The 18535-nt window shown below is 40.9% G+C and overlaps 2 protein-coding genes across 2 annotated transcripts in view; both read right to left on the bottom strand.

The window, feature by feature from the left end:
- The window catches only part of LOC124268534 (ATP-binding cassette sub-family C member 5-like), a 98431-nt gene extending 95244 nt beyond the window's left edge, over positions 1-3187 (bottom strand). The window contains 1 exon segment of the mRNA XM_046703523.1: positions 2989-3187. The gene's annotated coding sequence lies outside the window, so the exon portion shown is untranslated.
- Positions 3188-8696: 5509 nt separating this feature from the next.
- LOC124268553 (uncharacterized 29.1 kDa protein in cryB1 5'region-like) lies at positions 8697-9086 on the bottom strand. Its single transcript, XM_046703546.1, has one exon. The coding sequence runs from the start codon at positions 9084-9086 to the stop codon at positions 8697-8699; it is 390 nt and encodes a 129-aa protein (XP_046559502.1).
- Between the last annotated feature and the right edge of the window lie 9449 nt (positions 9087-18535).

Here is an 18535-nt window from a genome sequence, read left to right as displayed (position 1 = left end):
ATGTCAGTGTTCATATCCATCACACATATCAGTGTTTATATCCATCACACACATATCAGTGTTTATATCCATCACACACATATCAGTGTTTATATCCATATCAGTGTTTATATCCATCACACACATATCAGTGTTTATATCCATAACACACATATCAGTGTTTATATCCATCACACACACATATCAGTGTTTATATCCATCACACACATATCAGTGTTTATATCCATCCATCACACACATATCAGTGTTTATATCCATCACACACACATCATCAGTGTTTATATCCATCACACACATATCAGTGTTTATATCCATCACACACATGTCAGTGTTTATATCCATCACACACACATATCAGTGTTTATATCCATCACACACATATCAGTGTTTATATATCACACATCAGTGTCAGTGTTATACATCACACACACAGTGTTTATATCCATCACACACATATCAGTGTTTATATCCATCACACACATATCAGTGTTTATATCCATCACACACATATCAGTGTTTATATCCATCATCAGTGTTTATACACATCAGTGTTTATATATCAGTGTTTATATCCATCACACACACATATCAGTGTTTATATCCATCACACACATCAGTGTTTATATCCATCAGTGTGTTATATCCATCACACATCCATCACACACATATGTCAGTGTTTATATATATTTATATCACACACATATCAGTGTTTATATCCATCACACACATATCAGTGTTTATATCCATCACATATCCATACACATGTCAGTGTTTATACATCACACACACATATCAGTGTTTATATCCATATCAGTGTTTATATCCATCACACACATATCAGTGTTTATATCCACACATATCAACATCATATCAGTGTTTATATCCATCACACACATATCAGTGTTTATATCCATCACACACATATCAGTGTTTATATCCATCACACACATATCAGTGTTCATATCCATCACACACATGTCAGTGTTCATATCCATCACATACATGTCAGTGTTCATATCCATCACACACGTCAGTGTTCATATCCATCACACACATATCAGTGTTCATATCCATCACACACATATCAGTGTCCATATCCATCACACACACATGTCAGTGTTCATATCCATCACACACATGTCAGTGTTCATATCCATCACACACATGTCAGTGTTCATATCCATCACACACATGTCAGTGTTCATATCCATCACACACATGTCAGTGTTCATATCCATCACACACATGTCAGTGTTCATATCCATAACATACATGTCAGTGTTCATATCCATCACATACATGTCAGTGTTCATATCCATCACACACATGTCAGTGTTCATATCCATCACACACATGTCAGTGTTCATATCCATCACACATGTCAGTGTTCATATCCATCACACACATATCAGTGTTCATATCCATCACACACATGTCAGTGTTCATATCCATCACATACATGTCAGTGTTCATATCCATCACACACATGTCAGTGTTCATATCCATCACACACATGTCAGTGTTCATATCCATCACACACATGTCAGTGTTCATATCCATAACATACACATCAGTGTTCATATCCATCACACACATGTCAGTGTTCATATCCATAACATACACATCAGTGTTTATATCCATCACACACATGAATAAATATGTTTTTATAAAACACATTTGGACTTTGGGCTTAAACTGTGTATTAACGCAGACTCGGTCTTGTCCCTACAGGGCTGGAGTAATGCCGATGTGACGTAACACTCAACTCAGCTCAACTCATGTAGATAACATTTGCATCAGTGTTTTTAACGATGAACATGTTTGGGTAATATGCGTGTAAATCGGTTGTTAAAAATTAATTCAAAGTTGTCTGACTCGAGATCATATTATTTACTTTCTTTTTCTTTTCATTCCAGCGAGTGACTGTAAACAATAGAGTTTGAACACGACAATCCGGTGACTGACATGACGAGCGTCGATCTTCACAGTTGCGATACGATGCCATCAAACAGATAAGACTAACGCTTAGTCCTTGAATATATATAATTTTGATACTAACAAATAAACGAAAAGGAGACTCAGTAGGTTGGGAGATTGGACCTGGGCAATTCTAGACTTGATTAATTTTGGGCTTTACCAGGGTGGGTTGGCAGTTGGGAAAATAATGTGGTTCAGGGACTGTGAGACAGGCTACAACCAAGTCAACAAACCTGACTACCGGGTCGTTTGTTAAATCAGTTGGAATGGCTTCCAGCAAATTCAATGAGTAGATGTATTACACACACATCCATGTCATTGAAAGCTGGCCCGCGGTAACGTGATAACCTCCACTGGTGTCTAATGGCCCAACAGAAAGCATTTCTGGTTATTAATGTGTGACATCCTGTTACGAGCAGGCTATAGAGTATTCACTCGCGTCACACCCGACACACTACATCATATTTATCTTACATATAGGTTATAAACACTGATTTAATCAAACACATTAATTATAAATGGTTGGTTTGCCCACAAAGCATGGCAAACTGTCAGGTTAATGAAAATACGTTGAAAACAAACCCGAACTTACTGAAGCTTCTATCGTAAACAAATTGTAAAATATGCAGGACCTAATTCACCATCCATATTACCATTCTTATTTTTCAGTCGTGTATTTAGCAATAGGACAACATGACAAGAAGCGTTATCAGTGATAACACGTGCTTAGATTGAAAAAAACCCGTTGACGCCTGTCACGTTATAACGAGCATAATGAGGCGTCAGCCACACTATGCTTTATAACGCACCTCCTGGGACCTAACGCCTTGTACAAACAAACGCTCCCGTTCAACACTACCTGCTTACATATATAATAAACCGCACTGCCAGGATTGTCAATGTAACTCCGCTTGAATTTTAACGAGCGTGTTATAATATTGCCTTTCGAAACTACATCCAACAGTTGTTTAAAATTGAAACGAAACCCCGAGACTGAACACGAATACTCACAATATCCCGTGCAAGAGAAGCCGTGAAGCCGCTATCACTGCAGTGTCAATCTCTAGTGCACGAGACGCACGGGCGAATCGTGGTTGTGTTAACGCTTGTTTACAAATCCAGTCCCAGCAACACGTGCAATAATCGTCCAATGACAGTCTGTCGTTGCGAGTGCAGGTACGGGAGATTATCGGCGCCACATATCCAGCTTATCAAATTGACTTTCCAAGCGAGGCTAAATTGTTGTATCTCTTACTGCTTTCTGTATTCGTCGCCGAACAGTTTATACCGTAGATGATTGAATAATGGCGGTGACTGTAATAGACGATACCCAATTTGAGCAGAGACATTCTTAGACACATCCAAAATGGAAGGAGAAACACAACATTAGACACGCAAAGATCTGTTACGTCGTTAGTCTAACGAAAATACCTCTTTTGACCAAAAATGTTATCAGAGTTCTTAAATAGGAAAACGATTCCAATTGCTTTCCTGTAAGCAGAGATGTGACGGAAAAATAACTATTTCCAGTATATTTGTTTTTCACACAATCCAGATTATTTACAGGTTTTCATCATCCGCTGAATCTCGAAAGGTGCAGTGAGATGCATTATTAAAACCTCAAAAATATTAAAAAATAATAATGACTTCCTATTGTCATATATTATGCAACAGCTGACGCGACGTTTGCTTTGAGATCGACATAGAAGAATCTTGCGCGGTAAGAGCGTATAATTTATTCAGAACGATCTACATGCACTGGGATTTTAATTCACTTTAAACTGTTCGTATGTGTAAATACCGTTAAATCCAATACTAGTATCACTTACGCAGATGTTGCACTGATCAGTTGCTCAATAAATCGTATTCAGAAGAAAGAATAACTTAGAAAGGGGGAATTTTCATCAATGAGAGAGGATCACACGAAATATATTAAAGGAATTTAAGTTGAAACCGATCCGTAATCAGTTCTGTTTATTTTTGCACTGAGTAATGAAACGACGTGGGACCGTAGAATAGGTCAGTGAAGATGGCGGGTAGATCAAACAATGTGACAAGATGGCTTCCTCATGAGACGAAACCTCCTCACAAGTAGGAACAACTAGGTGACCCAAATTAGCCTGTACCTTTTAACTTAAGTACTTTTTATCTCCCTTCGGCAATAGGATAACATCCATTCTTTCTCACCAGCTAGCGTAAATGTGAAGGTCATTTAGATAAGAGCGGTCTCAGGAACGTCCTGTTCTTGCTGACAACGTTAAAGTGGCCTCAGACGGTTGCTGATTAATAAGTTGAATATTCACTTCCCTAAGTGTCCCAACCCTCCTAGTCCTTTGAAGATATAGGTTAGAATGTGCCTTCAGTAACCAATACTTGTCGTAAGATGCGACTAACGGGATCGGGTGGTCAGACTCGCTGACTTGGTTGACACATGTCATCATATCCCAAGCGTAGATCGATGCTCATGCTGTTGATCACTGGATTGTCTGGTCCAGACTCTTATTTACAGACCGCCACCATATAGCTGGAATATTGCTGAGTGCGGCGTAAAACAACCAACCAACCAACCAACCATCTAACCAACCAACCAGCCAACCAACCTCCTGTTTGTTACTGCCTATCTTTTGTGAGCGTGACCTACACTGACCTACACACTACACCTACATTTCACACTTATCAGCAAATGAATATACAGTCATATACAATCACACCACTGTGCAATATGATATGTTTAATATGTGCAATTTTGGGGAAAATGCAAGAATATTTCATTCATTTCTAAGCATGCATCGCTGAAAAGTATGTCCAATATGGCTGCTATGCAAACAGATAGAAAGTGTTAAATTATTTCCAGCAACTAATCCATTAATTATATGTTTAGCCAAATTTATCTTCTTAGCCTTACAGAAGAGACAGAATTTTCTTAAATTTTGATAATAAATTGATAATGATGACATCTCTAATGACAATACGTCCAATATTCCATCAAACGTATTTCATGTATACTGTATACTGGCGCCCGCATGTACATGCGAATATTGTAACACCTGCAAATGCAAAATAGGTCGGTGGCCCAATTACAAGAATAAAGTTAACTCATTCACTCGCACATGAGGGGTGGTGGTGTCGCTCGGGTTCCCCATACGGTACAATGTGTGAAGCCCGTTTCTGATGTCCCCCGCAGTGATAGTGCTGGAATATTGCTAACAGCTCACTATCCGCACACGAAAAGGGTGGTGCACTCATAAAGTTCATTTGTAATATTTATTATTTAGGATTCAGCAGTCGGGTTATTACCAGCAAACGGAAACGTATATTGCCTGATAACATACCAACTGTCTAATATAATTTCGGCAATAGTGAATCTCAATAACATCTGACACAGGGAAACTCTAAGCAAGCCTCAGCTGCACCTGGCCTTCCTATCTGGTTAATGTCACCGGTTATTGGAAAGTTATTTTGATAATCACGTTAACATAATACTGTCCCCAGATGCGGATCCAGGGCTGACTGTGTTTGGGGTTGGGATGGAAGGAAGGTGGGGGTGAACGGAAGGTGGGGGTTGCAAGGGCGCTCACCTTCATCCACCCCTTTGCTGTAATTGTGAGTGAGTTTAGTTTTACGCTACAATTAGCAATATTTCCGCAATATCACGGAATAGGCATTACACAAAGTACCCATGTGATGAATCGAACCGGGATCTTCGGTGTGAGGAGTGAACACCTTTACCATTAGGCTACCCTACCGCCCTGTATTATTGAAGCTTACTAATCACGTGGATGTTTAGTAAAGTTATTCTTTTTTCTTGCCTATTTTCAACGAAAGAAAACTTTCCATGATTAAATTGAATTTAGGGCTAACAAATGTAAATTGCCGAATTATTACTAGTGTTTTGTTTCTTTTCTCACACTGACTGCATTTTTAGCACACTTCACCGAATAGGCTGACTGCATTTTAGCACACTACACCGAAATGATCTGATGCTGTTTCCAAAAGAGTATGTTGACACCACTTTAGAAAATTACGTTTGGAATATTATACGTCAAATCACATTGAACTTGTACCGCTGCACTTTATTGAGTAGCATTTGTGTGAAGGCATGGAGTCAGATGAGCATTTCATCAATATTTCACTTATATCCTTGAGCGCAGGTTTAATTGTGAGGAGGGTTCCAGTTGTTGCAGACAGTGCATGTGAACCAAAACTACAAATTAATTTGAATACGAACCTGTTATTGTCGAACTGCCCCGGGAAAAGTAGTTCGTGAATTGTACGTCTGTGGAGAATAGGAACCTGAATTCTAGAAGAGGAGTGAGTGAGTGAGTATTGTTTTACGCCGCATTTAGCAATGTTTCAGCAATATCACGACGGGGGACACCAGAAATGGGCTTCACACAATTGTACCCATGTGGGGAATCGAACCCGGTCTTCGGAGTGACGAGCTGACGCTTTAACCTCTAGGCTACCCCACCTCATCTCGAGATGGGGAAGGAGCACACTGTCTACTGAGCTAATGACATCCCCTGATGTGAGAGAGTGAGTGAGTGAGTAATATGGGTTTACGGGAAGGGTCCAAAGAGATGCAGGTCTAAGATGTTGAAACTCACGAGCACAAGTCATGTGCTGGCAAACCAGGGCGAATCCTGGAGTCTAGCCCGTGAAAACAGGTCTTGTGCCGACATACCAGGGCGAATCCTGGATTCTAGCCTACAAACACAGATCTTGTTCCGACATACCAGGGCGAATCCTGGATTCTAACCTACAAACACAAGTCTTGTGCCGACATGCCAGGGTGAATCCTTGATTCTAGCCTACAAACACAGATCTTGTTCCGACATACCAGGGCGAATCCTGGATTCTAACCTACAAACACAAGTCTTGTGCCGACATGCCAGGGTGAATCCTTGATTCTAGCCTACAAACACAGATCTTGTTCCGACATACTAGGGCGAATCCTGGATTCTAACCTACAAACACAAGTCTTGTGCCGACATGCCAGGGTGAATCCTTGATTCTAGCCTACAAACACAGATCATGTTCCGACATACTAGGGCGAATCCTGGATTCTAACCTACAAACACAGGTCTTGTGCCGACATGCCAGGGTGAATCCTTGATTCTAGCCTACAAACACAGATCTTGTTCCGACATACTAGGGCGAATCCTGGATTCTAACCTACAAACACAAGTCTTGTGCCGACATGCCAGGGTGAATCCTTGATTCTAGCCTACAAACACAGATCTTGTTCCGACATACTAGGGCGAATCCTGGATTCTAACCTACAAACACAAGTCTTGTGCCGACATGCCAGGGTGAATCCTTGATTCTAGCCTACAAACACAGATCTTGTTCCGACATACTAGGGCGAATCCTGGATTCTAACCTACAAACACAAGTCTTGTGCCGACATACCAGGGTGAATCCTTGATTCTAGCCTACAAACACAGATCTTGTTCCGACATACTAGGGCGAATCCTGGATTCTAACCTACAAACACAGGTCTTGTGCCGACATACTAGGGCGAATCCTGGATTCTAACCCACGAACACAGGTCTTGTGCCGACATACCAGGGCGAATCCTGGATTCTAAACGGTGAGTACAGGTCTTGTGTCGACATACCAGGGTGAATCCCAGATTCTAAACCGTGAATACAAGTCTTGTGCCGACATACCAGGGTGAATCCCAGATTCTAAACCATGAATACAGGTCTTGTGTCGACATACCAGGGTGAATCCTGGATTCTAACCCACAAACACAGGTCTTGTACCGACATACCAGGGCGAATCCTGGATTCTAAACCGCGAATACAGGTCTTGTGTCGACATACCAGGGCGAATCCTAGATTCTAACCCGTGAATACAGGTCTTGTGTCGACATACCACGGCGAATCCTAGATTCTAACCAGTGAATACACTAGGTCTTATGCTGACAGACCAGGCTGAATCTTAGATTCTAACCCGTGAATACGGGTCTTGAAATAGCACCATATGACAAAACTTCTGGTAAGTGGGAACAACTAGGTGACCCAAATTTATCCACTTGCTGATACCTTTTGCTTTTAGTGTTTTTTTCATCCAATATTAGTTTCCACAGCAGGTATTGCTTGGGTGAGATCAAGCGATATCTACATTGAAGATATCACTTCTGAAAAATCATCTGATCACTGATTGGTCAAAATTGATCAGGTGACCTTGACCATATAGGGACTACTTTTCCCTAAAAGGTAGACATAAACAAGCATGGCGTCTGTCATTGAGATTAAGGGTTTTATCCAGGTGACAAAGTGTTAATAGTTCAGGTCAAGCTACTGTTGCGAACTATGTTGGTGAAGGAAATTACCTGTGTAAGTTGGATGGAACTGATTACGAAATGGAACTGATGGAGACAAGTATGAAACTTGTCGGCACTTTTTTATATCTTTATAAAATTTAAAATCTGTTTATATAGCGCCGAGTTCCAGCTAGGCTGCTCATAGGCGCTTTGTTTTGCCCTTGATCATTGGATGTCAATCTCAACGGTACATCGTATTATCAATCTCAACTCCCTTGGGATCATACAACTCTTGCAGTCACTAGGCGCACCGAGTTAATGGGGCTTTACCATCCTTACGAGATCTCAAAGAAATCAGGTGGACCGAGGGCAGCGTTAACGTCAAGTACGTCATTACGTTCTACGTCATTCACGGTGTGTTGACGTGGATGACACAGATATTGACAAATTAATACAGGTGCAAGAAAACAAAAACACTGCTAGGAAGACTCTTCATGACATCAATCATGTCGCCCTTCATGACATTAAACTTGTCAATCATGTCGCCCTTCATGACATTAAACTTATCAATCATGTCGCCCTTCATGACATTAAACTTGTCAATCATGTCGCCCTTCATAACATTAAACTTGTCAATCATGTCGCCCTTCATGACATTAAACTTGTCAATCATGTCGCCCTTCACGACATTAAACTTGTCAATCATGTCGCCCTTCACGACATTAAACTTGTCAATCATGTCGCCCTTCATGACATTAAACTTGTCAATCATGTCGCCCTTCATGACATTAAACTTGTCAATCATGTCGCCCTTCATGACATTAAACTTGTCAATCATTATTAATTGTCCATTGCCTAGCTTCACGAAATACATACATGAACTTCAACCGAAAGAACTTAACACAATTCTGTGCAAGTTTATTATGTCAGTAAGAATAGAAGACGGAAGTGAATTTGAGACAAATACTTTCAGGGGAATCGCGTCATCTATTGATAGATACCTTCGACGACACAACTATGACTGCTCTTTGAAAGATGTCGTAGAACATTCTTGAAACCTGTATCGGGAGATAATGAAAGCTGACAAACCAGTATCGAGAGATAATGAAAGCTGACAAACCAGTATCGGGAGATAATGAAAGCTGACAAACCAGTATCGGGAGATAATGAAAGCTGAGAAACCAGTATCGGGAGATAATGAAAGTTGAGAAACCAGTATCGGGAGATAATGGAAGCTGACAAACCAGTATCGGGAGATAATGAAAGCTGACAAACCAGTATCGGGAGATAGTGGAAGCTGACAAACCAGTATCGGGAGATAATGAAAGCTGACAAACCAGTATCGGTAGATAATGAAAGCTGAGAAACCAGTATAAGGAGATATTGAAAGCTGACAAACCAGTATCGGGAGATAATGAAAGCTGACAAACCAGTATCGGGAGATAATGAAAGCTGACAAACCAGTATCGGGAGAAAATGAAAGCTGACAAACCAGTGTCGGGAGATAATGAAAGCTGACAAACCAGTATCGGGAGATAATGAAAGCTGACAAACCAGTATCGGGAGATAATGAAAGCTGACAAACCAGTATCGGGAGATAATGGAAGCTGACAAACCAGTATCGGGAGATCATGAAAGCTGATAAACCAGTATCGGGAGATAATGAAAACTGACAAACCAGTATCGGGAGATATTGAAATGTTACAAACCAGTATCGGGAGATATTGAAAGTTGACAAACCAGTATCGGGAGATCATGAAAGCTGATAAACCAGTATCGGGAGATAATGAAAGCTGACAAACCAGTATCGGGAGATATTGAAATGTTGCAAACCAGTATCGGGAGATAATGAAAGCTGACAAACCAGTGTGGTAGATCACGAAAGCTGATAAACCAGTATCGGTAGATCACGAAAGCTGATAAACCAGTATCGGTAGATAATGAAAGCTGACAAACCAGTATCGGGAGATAATGAAAGCTGATAAACCAGTATCGGTAGATAATGAAAATTGAGAAACCAGTATCGGGAGATAATGAAAGCTGACAAACCAGTATCGGTAGATAACGAAAGCTGACAAACCAGTATCGGGAGATAATGAAAGCTGACAAACCAGTATCGGGAGATCATGAAAGCTGAGAAACCAGTATCGGGAGATAATTAATTGTTACAAACCAGCATCTGGAGATAATGAAAGCTGACAAACCAGTATCGGGAGATCATGAAAGCTGACAAACCAGTATCGGGAGATATTGAAATGTTACAAACCAGTATCAGGAGATAATGAAAGCTGACAAACCAGTATCGGTAGATCATGAAAGCTGATAAACCAGTATCGATAGATCACGAAAGCTGATAAACCAGTATCGAGAGATAATGAAAGCTGACAAACCAGTATCAGGAGGTTACAAAGTATCAGGAGATGAAAGCTGACAAACCAGTATCGGGAGATAGAAATCAATTGACAAACCAGTATCGGGAGATAATGAAAGCTGACAAACCAGTATCGGGAGATATTGAAATGTTACAAACCAGTATCGGGAGATAATGAAAGCTGACAAACCAGTATCGGGAGATCACGAAAGCTGAGAAACCAGTATCGGTAGTTCATGAAAGCTGAAAACCAGTATCGGGAGATCATGAAAGCTGACAAACCAGTATCGGGAGATAATGAAAGCTGACAAACCAGTATCGGTAGATCACGAAAGCTGACAAACCAGTATCGGTAGTTCATGAAAGCTGAAAAACCAGTATCGGGAGATAATGAAAGCTGATAAACCAGTATCGGGAGATCATGAAAGCTGACAAACCAGTATCGGGAGATAATGAAAGCTGACAAACCAGTATCGGGAGATAATGAAAGCTGACAAACCAGTATCGGGAGATAATGAAAGCTGACAAACCAGTATCGGGAGATAATGAAAGCTGACAAACCAGTATCGGGAGATGACAAACCAGTATCGGGAGATAATGAAAGCTGACAAACCAGTATCGGGAGATAATGAAAGCTGACAAACCAGTATCGGGAGATAATGAAAGCTGACAAACCAGTATCGGGAGATAGTGAAAGCTGACAAACCAGTATCGGTAGATAATGAAAGCTGACAAACCAGTATCGGGAGATAATGAAAGCTGACAAACCAGTATCGGGAGATAATGGAAGCGCGTCAAAACAGTTAAATCAATGGGTACAAGGAACTTACCAAACAGATCCTACGCTGTTACTGACAGTGAACTTCAAAGGTTGTCGGGGGCTAAACAGTCAGGCAGTTCGACTCCAGATTCAATAATAAACAGAGTTTGGCTCAACAGCACATTCCACTTCGGTCTCCGTGGGCCTGACGAGCACAGGAAATGTTGTGACGAGCACAGGAAATGTTGGGGGATGAACTTCGTGTCGATTCCAATGGCACCGATGAACTTGATTTCACAGAAAGGGGTCCTAAAACCAGACAGGGTGCTGATCCTAACGGTGCTAGAGAGGATACGCCTAAAATGTGGTCCACTCCCGTCAATAAAGATCGTCGTCCCGTTGAAATGTACAGGTTGTACCGCAGTTCGAGACGTTCCGATTGTTCTTCATCAGATTGTTCAAACGGCAAACAGTTGGACTACACAAACTTGAAACAATTATAAAACGCATGGTTATGGCTGCCTAACGCATGGTTAGAAACTCACAAACCACAGTGCCCGCAAACATTTGATCCAAAAACTAAACGATTCAGACGTCCAGCCCCCTCTCACCATGCCAATTTCCGGCCATAAAAAATATTCACAACATAAAAAGTTACTGTCACATTAATTCTGACTAATACGAGCAAATGTCCTCAAATTCTTGTCCTCAAGTCGAGTGCATGTGACCCTCGTTGTAATGAGGTCAACAGCGATGTATACAGAGGGTCGCGGTATAGTGAAGTGCCACCTTGCTACAAATGTTTCATGCTCATCGGGGGCGGTGGGGTAGCCTAGTGGTTAAAGCGTTGGCTCGTCACGCCGAAGACCCGGGTTCGAATCCCCACATGGGTACAATGTGCGAAGCCCATTTCTGGTGTCCCCCGCCGTGATGTTGCGGGAATATTGCTAAAAGCGGCGTAAAAAACAAACTCAGTCAGTCAGCCAGTTCATGCTCATCGACTTCCTCAGTGAAACGAGACCATATCTCGTCAGTGTTTGGAGCTAGTATCATTTCTGCAGGCACCTTCACAATAGAACATCAACTATGCCACCAAAACACCTCGAATTGCTGTTATTAAAACAGGGGCGGATGAGTGAGTGAGTGAGTGACTTTACTTTTACGCCGCTTTTAGCCATTTTCCAGCAATATCACGGCGGGGGACACCAGAAATGGGCTTCACCCATTGTACCCATGTGGGGAATTGAGCCCGGGTCTTCGGCGTGACGAGCGAACGCTTTAACCACTAGGCTACCACCGCCCCGCTTTTGAGAAAGGGGTAGGGGGTGCACCACAGTTCATTTCACCCGCTTTCATGAGAATTTCAATGGTCATTTAATAAACTTTCACACACACACACACACACACACACACACACACACACACACACACACACACACACACACACACACACACACACCACACACACACACCTCACACATCACACACTAAGTTGACAAGCACATTTTGACAGACACGATCCACCTTTAGTTTCTGTGAGAAAGTTTCTGTGACAAACTTTGACATGACTTTCACTTTGACAGTACACGTTTCTGCTGCAATTTGTTCTATTGTCGTAAAATATCCAAATCCAAATATACTCATGGAAACGAATAAGGGAACACATGAAAGTACAAGTGTTCCTTTTATTCTTTTCCAGGTTTCTTCATGAGGTGTATTGCACTGTGGGTGATAACTTAATTATCACACATAAGTATTTCCTGAGATATTTAATTAATTTTAACTGGAACTATTTTGTTTGTGATGAAAGTGCACTGAAAAAAATGACAGTAGTTTGTTTTCTGTTCACTATCTTGGAGTGATGTACTCACTCCTACGCCACAAAAATCTGGTTTTGTAATGAAACCGGTAGATTTAAAGTTTTTGTTTTGTTTCATTTACGATGATATTGGATGATAAATAAAATCTCACCCTATTGATATAAAATATATCACCACTCGTTGATAAAAGTGAAAAAACCTTACCGAGATATGCCATACAGACCCTGACATAAATATACCCAATAAAGTCCATGCAAGTCTAGAATGTGTGGCAAGTCTAGTCTGACATACAGACCCGGACACAAATATACCCAATAAAGTCCATGCAAGTCTAGAATGTGTGGCAAGTCTAGTCTGACATACAGACCCTGACACAAATATACCCAATAAAGTCCATGCAAGTCTAGAATGTGTGGCAAGTCTAGTCTGACATACAGACCCTGACACAAATATACCCAATAAAGTCCATGCAAGTCAAGAATGTGTGGCAAGTCTAGTCTGACATACAGACCCGGACACAAATATACCCAATAAAGTCCATGCAAGTCTAGAATGTGTGGCAAGTCTAGTCTGACATACAGACCCGGACACAAATATACCCAATAAAGTCCATGCAAGTCTAGAATGTGTGGCAAGTCTAGTCTGACATACAGACCCGGACACAAATATATGTGTGGCCCAATAAAGTCCATGCAAGTCTAGAATGTGTGGCAAGTCTAGTCTGACATACAGACCCTGACACAAATATACCCAATAAAGTCCATGCAAGTCTAGAATCTGTGGCAAGTCTAGTCTGACATACAGACCCGGACACAAATATACCCAATAAAGTCCATGCAAGTCTAGAATGTGTGGCAAGTCTAGTCTGACATACAGACCCGGACACAAATATACCCAATAAAGTCCATGCAAGTCTAGAATGTGTGGCAAGTCTAGTCTGACATACAGACCCTGACACAAATATACCCAATAAAGTCCACGCAAGTCTAGAATGTGTGGCAAGTCTAGTCTGACATACAGACCCTGGACAATAATGGACATATACTTAAACGTCTCTCTCATTGAAAATCGTCTGCCCTTATTTACTGATAAGTCAAACAAGCCCAATCGAAAATTGACAAGTGTAGTCTGATTTTTTTAGTTGTCAATACAGATAGATATAGTTCTGGTTGAATTAAGCTCTTATTTGATCTATACAACTGGTATCTTGAACTATTGTCTGGACAGGAATGTGTGGCAAGTCTAGTACATGACATACAGACCTTGGACACGAAATATACCCAATAAAGTCCACGTAAGTCTAGGATATTCACTAAGTCTAGTCTGACATACAGACCCGGGACACAAATCCATACCCATAATAAAGTCCACGCAAGTCTAGGATGTGTGGCAAGTCTATGTCTGACATTTCAATTCCCGGACATCTAAAATGCCCAAGTCCATGCAAGTCAAGAATGTGTGTGGGCAAGTCTAGTCTGGACATACATAGACCATGACACAAATATACCCAATAAAGTCCACGCAAGTCTAGGGATGTGTGGCAAGTCTAGTCTGACATACAGACCTCGGACACAAATATACCCAATAAAGTCCATGCAAGCCATAGAATGTGTGTGGCAAGTCTAGTCTGACATACAGACCCGGACACAAATATACCCAATAAAGTCCATGCAAGTCTAGAATGTGTGGCAAGTCTAGTCTGACATACAGACCCTGACACAAATATACCCAATAAAGTCCATGCAAGTCTAGAATGTGTGGCAAGTTAGTGTGACATACAGACCCTGACACAAATATACCCAATAAAGTCCATGCAAGTCTAGAATGTGTGGCAAGTCTAGTCTGACATACAGACCCTGACACAAATTTACCCAATAAAGTCCATGCAAGTCTAGAATGTGTGGCAAGTCTAGTCTGACATACAGACCCGGACACAAATATACCCAATAAAGTCCATGCAAGTCTAGAATGTGTGGCATGTCCAGATTACCAAAGATCTGAAAATGAAGGTTTCTGGGCTCCTTTGTATCATATTTTATTAATAAACCTAAGGAATTGTTGGGGTTATATTTGCAAAACATGTTCATGTCGGAGATATGTTGTTAGTCAAGTCAAAGTCAAAGATATTTATTGTATTTAAGGCCTCCGGCCCATATACAAGTAATACAAGTATATATACAGCACATGTTACAGACATTTCACAAAGAAATTACAGTTCAGATAAGATATTGCTTCTAAGGAAAACAGCATGTTTTACATAAAGCGCAAGATTACGTATTACATTTTAATTTTTGGAGGATAGAATGGAAGCAAAGGCAGATGAAGGATATTTTAACAGGTAATTATTTGGGATATATTTTTTTCTTAAATCAGCATAATGTGTGGGCATACAAAAGCGAAGTGAATTTCATCTTCTATATCCGAGTTACATAATGGACATATCCTTAAACGTCTCTCTATTGAAAATCGTCTGCCCTTATTTACTGATAAGTCTAACAAGCCTAATCGAAAATTGACAAGTGTGCGTCTGATATTTCTAGATGTCAATACAGACAGATATAGTTCTGGTTGAATTAAGCTCTTATGTGATCTATACAACTGGTATCTTGAACTATTGTCTAGACAGGAATGCCATTCTTGATAATACATGCTAACAGATTGTTCTCGAAATTGCTTAAGAAATAGATTGATATTACCAACTGTTTGATTTAGCCACACAAATCCAAAGCCATGAGAAAATAAAAGAGTTCTAATATGAGACGCCCATGTTGTATTACCCCTATCATCTAAATGTACACGCATGTTATAAGCTGCTTTGGGGATTCTTTGTTCGTGCATTCCAAGGATCTTTAACCAATATTTTAAACATCTGATTTGTGAATTTATATATATCGGATATATACCGCATTCTCCATAAACCATACAAGTTGGTGCTGCTCGGGCTACATTTAAAAATCTTTTACATGCTAAAAGGTGTAGTTTCTCTAGACATTCATGACGTTGAAATCCCCAAATTTCAGACCCATAAAGCATAATCGGTTGGATTTGTGCATTAAACAATTTAAAATATACTTTCAATTAATAAGTCTAGAATGTGTGGCAAGTCTAGTCTGACATACAGACCCGGACACAAATATACCCAATAAAGTCCATGCAAGTCTAGAGTGTGTGGCAAGTTAGTCTGACATACAGACCCGGACACAAATATACCCAATAAAGTCCATGCAAGTCTGAGTGTGGCAAGTTAGTCTGACATACAGACCCGGACACAAATATACCCAATAAAGTCCATGCAAGTCTAGAATGTGTGGCAAGTTAGTCTGACATACAGACCCTGACACAAATATACCCAATAAAGTCCATGCAAGTCTAGAATGTGTGGCAAGTTAGTCTGACATACAGACCCTGACACAAATATACCCAATAAAGTCCATGCAAGTCTAGAATGTGTGGCAAGTTAGTGTGACATACAGACCCTGACAGTCCATGTAAGTCTAGAATGTGTGTGGCAAGTCCATATAAAGTCCATGCAAGTCTAGAATGTGTGGCATGTCCAGAATACCACAGATCTGAAAATGAAGGTTTCTGGGCTCCTTTGCATCATATTTTATTAATAAAACTAAGGAATTTTTGGGGTTATATACTCATGCCAATAATGGTTGTCACCCCCTTCAATTTTTGTAAGTGGAGAGGGGGTGTTGGGTGGGAGTGTGAGGTGTGTGTGGGGTTGGGTTGGGGAGGGCGGTGACAACCATTATTGGCATGAGTATATTTGCCAAACATGTCCATGTCGGAGATGTGTTGTTAGTCCAGAAGATTAGCTACAACAGGACAGTCATGGCAGATCTGAGGCATGTGTAAAGAAACATGAAATTTATTATGTCTTCTATCACCACCATGTGGTTAGTTAGTAAATTCCAAAACATATTAGACTAAATAAGATATTGAAGTTTTTAAATGTGAGAGTGGCTTAGCGGTAATTCCGGGTAACGACGCTCGCTCGCTCACTCAGGCACGCACGCACTTAAACACTCAAGGAACACATGCTCTATTTTACATCACGGTGTGGTACAGTTGATGGACGGGTTCTTGTAATGGCATATCAAGATATTCCTCACTCACTCACTCACGACATGTTGTTTTATCAGACAGAAGACAGACGGACATAAAACATCTGGAATGCTTTATTCATATATTTATAGCACATGTAATTGAGTGAGTGAGTGAGTGAGTTTAGTATTACGCCGCTTTTTGCAATATTCCAGCAATGGCATGGCAAAGGAACACCAGAAATGGGCTTCACACATCGTACCCATGTGGGGATTCGAACCCAGGTCTGGGCGTGACGAGCGAACGCTTTAAACACTGGACTACCCCCACCGCCCCCACAGCATTTGTAAGATTACAAGCAGATAATTCTCCAGGAAATGACAATCTACCCATATAGGTTATCCGTTTCTGTCCACTTTTTACATCTACAGAAATATACAAATGAAAGTTTCATTAGAATGAAATTTAGTCCAAGAAATAAAGTTGTCTTATGTTAAAATATACAGAGACAAAAAATAAAAATATAACAAAATCCCAAAGGTGACCAGAACAATTCTTGAAAATCATAATGGTCATAAACTTGAGTTGAATTCCGTTCGTCAGTTTGTGGCACATTCTTATCTGGTGCACACCAACTTGTAATGGTGTTCACCTGGTTTACAAGTACCACAGTGACACGCTATTTCGAGTCACCACTCATTCATTACCACAATATGACTGTATAATGTAGTAAATTATCCATCAAGGAAACTGTTATACGAGTTAACGGGAAAAGAGCGCTGTCGTCCCGTATATTGACCCCATCAAGACCGAAATAGTAACATCGTCCTTGGTTGTTGGGTCTAAGTACACTGATATATGGGGGACAGGTGTCCTCAACTGCAGCAATAGGAACTCAATGGGAATCCCAATCCTCTCCCAGGAAAATATGGGAGAGGATTGGGATTCACATATAGACATATGGGATGTATGGAATATATAATATACCTAGGAAAAACAGACCATGCCACCAAGAAGAGATTTGTCTTCGGACCAGATCCAAGAAATACGCTCCCTTCGCGGTGTGCTCCCAGCAAGCGAGGTAAAAAAGCACTTCGGTATTGGGTCCACAAGGCTGTACGAGCTATGGCAAGAGCCTGCTGCAGAACCTTCGGCCCTATTGCCTCCCGGCGAGATAGCTCCGACGTCGCACTCCAGCACAAACATATTGCCTGCTACCGCAGAACCGTCGACCATCTTGCCCGCTAGCGAGACAGCTCCGTCGTGAACCGTCCAGGACTTCTACT

The sequence above is a fragment of the Haliotis rubra genome, unplaced genomic scaffold (genome assembly GCF_003918875.1).
Source record: "Haliotis rubra isolate DU_JTF1 unplaced genomic scaffold, ASM391887v1 Scf139, whole genome shotgun sequence".
In the NCBI taxonomy this organism is placed as follows: domain Eukaryota; kingdom Metazoa; phylum Mollusca; class Gastropoda; order Lepetellida; family Haliotidae; genus Haliotis; species Haliotis rubra.
This window is presented reverse-complemented; position numbering and strand designations above follow the sequence as displayed.

Coding starts and splice junctions, on each gene's coding strand:
- LOC124268553 (XM_046703546.1), bottom strand. CDS start 9,086: ATGATTGACAAGTTTAATGTCATGAAGGGCGACATGATTGACAAGTTT.